Below are 5,230 nucleotides of genomic sequence, written 5' to 3' on the forward strand. Positions count from 1 at the left end.
TTTTTATATTTTTCCACAATTTTGCTTCTTAAGTCCTAAGACAATTCTCGGCTCTTTTTCTTCTACATGCTTGGACAGGTCAGGTTAAGTCAACTTGTATACACTCTAATGGGTTTCAGTTTCGATTTGTATATTGCCAGCACCTATTACCTGCCACAGGTGTGTTTGAATTTAAAATGTTTAAAATGTAATTATTTACCCACTTTTTTAATAGGGTGCCAATAAATTATGAATTGTTTATATTATATATATATACATTCGTGCCTTTTTTCTTCTTCTTGTTTTGTGTTTGTAATTATTAAAAAACGACACTAGTAATGTTTTCCCAAATAAATATATGGCCAGTAAACATTTTAATAATGAGGAATTAAAAGAATCTCTGCTCTATCACCAAATGTTGAGGAAAAAGTTGCTGATTATGTCTGTGGATTGTTTGTCATGCTGTAACTTTAACAACGAGCCTGGACAGTAAAATCTGTGTGAGACCGGAAGAGAGATAACTGAGGAAACATGTCTGAAGCTGAGCTCTACTCTGTCTACAAGGGGGTCTTCATCGCCACAGATGTGTACGATCTAAACAGCCTCAAGTACTGCGAAGATTTTACTTTCCGAGCTGATGACATTCTCATCGTTACCTATCCAAAGTCAGGTGAGTTTTAAACACTTTTTTTCACAACCGCGGTCAAGCACGCACATAGTGGGAGAAATCTGTCATGCGCGCATACGTTTACATTTCTCATTACGGTAATACAGTCTCCGGCATTTATTTTGTATAGAAATTGGCTCTGGTAAGTATTTTTTTATTTGTTAAGTCCTGAAAAATTATATTATTATTCAATATCTGCCAATTTTTTTTATTTAAAAAAAAGAGTTTATTTTCAATATAAACATTTTATAACAGCATAAATCGAGATTCATAGGATCATTTCTTAGAGCATTTAACGTGAAAGTATGTGATAGAAAATCTTGAAAGTTAATCCAGTTTCATTAGGTCAATTTCTGGATTTCTTGACAAAAAGTAGATTTATTTAAGTGTGACGTTTGCGGCTCCTGCGACATAAGGCATAGCCGTAATAAGCAAAGTATGCGCGCACGACAGATTTCGTCGACTAAGATTGCGGTTTTTTCTCAGAAATGATGAATCTGGCAGTACTAGTCATGTGTGTTTACTACTTCAACGACGAAAGAGTAATAATGAGTTTAAAAGGGCCACGTTGTACTTCATCGAAGTACTATTTTAGTAATCGCTAAATACAATCAAAGCTCATGAACTAATCGATTAACTTCAAACAAATGGCTTGTTAATATTAAGCTCATATCTCGGAGTCTATTTTTATCTGTCCCACCAAACTTTTATTTATGATTCCCTTAGTTATAGCGATATGTGCAAAATACTAGTTAATTATAGATACGTCTGATGTTCGTCACGTGTTTACTGCATTACATGTTTTAAATCATTGTTGCTTCGATACTTTATGGTGAAGCGTCTCTCAGACCGCTTTCTAGTTGTTTTGTTCTTATGACGTAACCGTAGTGTATCCTGGATACTGTAGGCTGCAGGGATCCTGTACTGGTCGGGTGTGAGTAGTGATGACGTAATGGAAGACCCGCCTTTTGTTGCTTCTCATTGGTTGCTCGGTGCCTTCCGTGATTGGCTGGATTTACGCAAAAGAACTAAAGTTTATTATTATTAAAAAATAATCACAGATTGTTGGATGGGTTCATACAGTCGCGAGACATGTCAAGTGTGGTGTGAGAATGGCTTTAAAAAGTTACTATCAACGTTAAATAAAACAAAAATGCTCCATAAATATGTACTGAATTTGTATTTCTAACCGTATCTTCTTTAAATGTCATATTTTCGTGTTTGATTAGTTTATGTTGTCGATATCTCCTCGTAATAATGTGTATTGTAGCGCTTCCGAAAAAAAATGGTGGAAAACTATTAATTCCAGCAGTTACATCACAATTGATTTTAAACAGTCTCAGCGCTGGCGCTTATATCAGCTCAACAGTCAGGAGATGTCACGTGGGTTTGCGTTGATAAAATAAGTACAAATAACTTGAACAAGGTAACAGAGGATATTACATATCTGTATCTGGTTGTTATTCATCATATTGAAATTATTTGCATGAAAGCATTAATATCCATTAAAATAGTTCAGATCTTAAATGTCTCTTGTTCAGGGACAACATGGATGCAGGAGATTGTTCCTCTGATCATGAGTGGAGGAGATCCAGCATCAGTTGAGTCTCTTCCAAACTGGGAACGTGTCCCCTGGATAGAGGCGAAAGGTGCAAATCTCCTAAACTTGGAGGAAAGGCCGTCTCCTCGGATCATGGCTACGCATTTCCACAACTACATGATGACCAAATCCTTCTTTCAAGTCGGACCAAAGGTAAATGACATATCAGAGCAGATTGAGAAAAACGGTCAAGATCGATATTGAACAGAAGGTTTATGTTGTTTCTTTGATATTCCTCAGGTCATCTACGTCATGAGAAATCCCAAAGATGTGTTCACATCCTCCTTTCATTATTATGGGATGGCATCTTACCTGGTCGATCCAGGGCCCAAGAGTGAATTCCTACAAAAGTTTCTTGATGGTCAAAGTAATTAATTTAAGTTTCTCTCTATATTTCCTATCGATGTTTACTAAACCATTTAGGTGTTGTGTCTTTGCTCTTCAGTAATGTTTGGCTCCTGGTTCGATCATGTGAAGGGCTGGCTCCACTACGATGATAAGGAGCGAGTGATGTACATGTCGTATGAAGAAATGAAAATGGTGAGATCTCACACGTTTGCACATGAAGGATGGATCTGGCAAATTAGATTTATAATTTGTTGTTAAATGTTTTGTGTGGTTTCATTATTAATTGTCTATCTTTCTGTGTAATGTATTTTAAGATGTTACTTTAACCTTAATGAGCGAAATATGTGTAAATCTCCTGACACACACATGTTTCAAATGTTGAATCTTCCTTTCCAAGATGCAGTAAGTCCCTCATCATGACCATGTTTTGAAGTTTTTACTTTAAAGAGTTCTCTCCTGTCTGAAATCTCTGCGAATGAGAGGTTACGAGTGCATTATGATGTAATAATGGTCTTCACTCCCGCTTTGTTTATACAACAATCCCTAGGAGGTTGAGACTTGAGATGATGACGCGCGGTTACAAACCTTGATTCTTGACCAATCACAGCAGAGTAGGTGTGATATGTCAATTTTTCATGTAAATATTTCAATGAAAATACAGTTCTGTTCAAATAGACACATACTGATGATACATTAGAGGTACAAGATCAATGTAAGAGACACTTATATCAACACATTAGTTGCCTTTCAATATATAATCAAAGCTATACATGATAACATTGAATGTGACAATCATATCAAATCAAATGGAGGGGCAGCAGAAAATCCTCTCACATGACAATTGTCAATTGTGTTACTTTATTCCAGGATCTCAAGGATTCAGTGACCAGAATGGCTCAGTTTTTAGAAAGATCTCTGGATGCTGATGTGATTAAGAAGATAGCAGATCGATGTTTGTTCCAAAACATGAAGCAAAACAAGATGTCGAACTACTCTCTTGCCGACCCGCAATTGATGGACCAGGAAAAGTCTGAATTCCTCAGAAAAGGTGATGCTAATAAATATATATTAGTACCTTATTTAACTTACGACATAATTATATCCTAGAAATCTTTTGTAAACGGGTTGATGGATTCTTAACTCAAGGGGACTTCATCACCTACCATCAAGTTTCCCCTTTCAACAATAGAAATACTTTCTGTGACTTATTCGTACTGTTGATGTGTGTTTCAGGAGTTGTTGGTGACTGGAAGAATCTTCTGACAGCAGAAGAATCTGAACACTTTGATCAGGTTTACAGAGACAAAATGAAAGATGTGCAGTACAACTTTGTGTGGGATTAAAACCAGTTGTTCAGTAACCAGATGTTATGATTGCGTCATTCCAGGAGTTACAAGATAATGTTTTATTCTTCTCCTCACTGTTTGACTTATAGGTTGACTTAATATGTATGTCATCCAAGCATTAAAACCTCATTATATTTTGTAAAAAGAATAATAATAAACAATCTTTCTTTATTATTTGGAGATTCAACAACCGGTTCTACCTCACTCAACATTTATTTCTTTCCACTCAGTAAATATGCAATATAAGTTTATGTGGGATTTTAACCATTTTCAGATGTTCAAGAGTTTCACATCAAATTGAATCTTCTGTCTCTATTCAGCATACATGACACTTTGATGTCGACCATTTTAAGGCACCTCGGGTCAGGTCAGTAGAGTCAGTAGTGTTACTGACAGTATTGATGTTCTAACACTTTAATTTGCTGGAGTTTAAGGCAGTGTACACATTTCTTGCCCAACCTGTTTCCCTGGCTGTCCCAATCCAACGTCCTAGTCCTGTTAACAGTTCCATTGTGGTGTCTTAAGTTAATCGCCAGGGCGAAGTTAGACCCTGGCCCTTCTGAGTGTGGCTAAGATGAGCTGGCTGTGGAGTGGACACGGTTCTCGGTCACTTTGTGGTAGACCTCTTCAACAGCATGGAAACCTTTAAATACTCTTGGCTCTCAGGTACTACTGGGCCACCTGTAGTGGGCAGCCGTGACTCCTCCCGACCCCTGTTGGAGGTGTTGTGGTGACACACACTCTGTTTTCAGAGTTGGTGTGGATAGTGGTCAGGAGCATGTGGGTCATTCATTGGTCTCCCTCAGCCATGTTTCTGGCAGTCGGGGGCTTTAACTGCAACCCCAATACTAGTTTGGCTGCTTGAGGTACTGTCTTTTTGCACAGAACGAGGTGAACGGTATCCTGATCCTGTGCTTTCTCCTTTTGCTGGGGAATGGCTAGGCCCATTTCACAGAAAGCGTTTCCTGGGAAGCCCTCTAACTACATTGCCCCGCTGCCTGTGCTTTCTTGTCTGAGACTCAATAGGAGGAAGTGCAGCTGGGATCCCTTATATTGGAAAGAGGGCTGCACCCATCTATTTGATCGCTTGTACACATCCACGTCACCTGTCCTAAAACCTGAGCCAAAAAAAAAACAGGTTAGCAGCCTGCTGACAGGCTTACTTTTGACCCCGGAAACAGAAGCGTCGGATGCTGAGGAGTGACGTGACCACAGCTTCCAGTCAGTCAAAGAGAAATTGAGATGGGTGCACTACACCCCTTTTGTAACCGCAGGCTTGAGAGCGAGTTC

General features: G+C 38.4%; 1 protein-coding gene across 1 annotated transcript; it reads left to right on the forward strand.

Annotated features, from left to right (window-relative positions):
• Positions 1 to 497: 497 nt before the first annotated feature.
• LOC148077802 (sulfotransferase 2B1-like) lies at positions 498 to 4,122 on the forward strand. The gene is made up of 6 exons (XM_087794564.1): positions 498 to 649; positions 2,188 to 2,399; positions 2,487 to 2,613; positions 2,692 to 2,786; positions 3,462 to 3,642; positions 3,828 to 4,122. The coding sequence occupies exons 1-6, from the start codon at positions 511 to 513 to the stop codon at positions 3,935 to 3,937; spliced, it is 864 nt and encodes a 287-aa protein (XP_087650690.1). The 5' UTR covers positions 498 to 510; the 3' UTR covers positions 3,938 to 4,122.
• Positions 4,123 to 5,230: the final 1,108 nt, after the last annotated feature.

Source organism: Callionymus lyra, chromosome 6 (assembly GCF_982586985.1).
Source record: "Callionymus lyra chromosome 6, fCalLyr1.hap1.1, whole genome shotgun sequence".
Taxonomy (NCBI): Eukaryota; Metazoa; Chordata; class Actinopteri; order Syngnathiformes; family Callionymidae; genus Callionymus; species Callionymus lyra.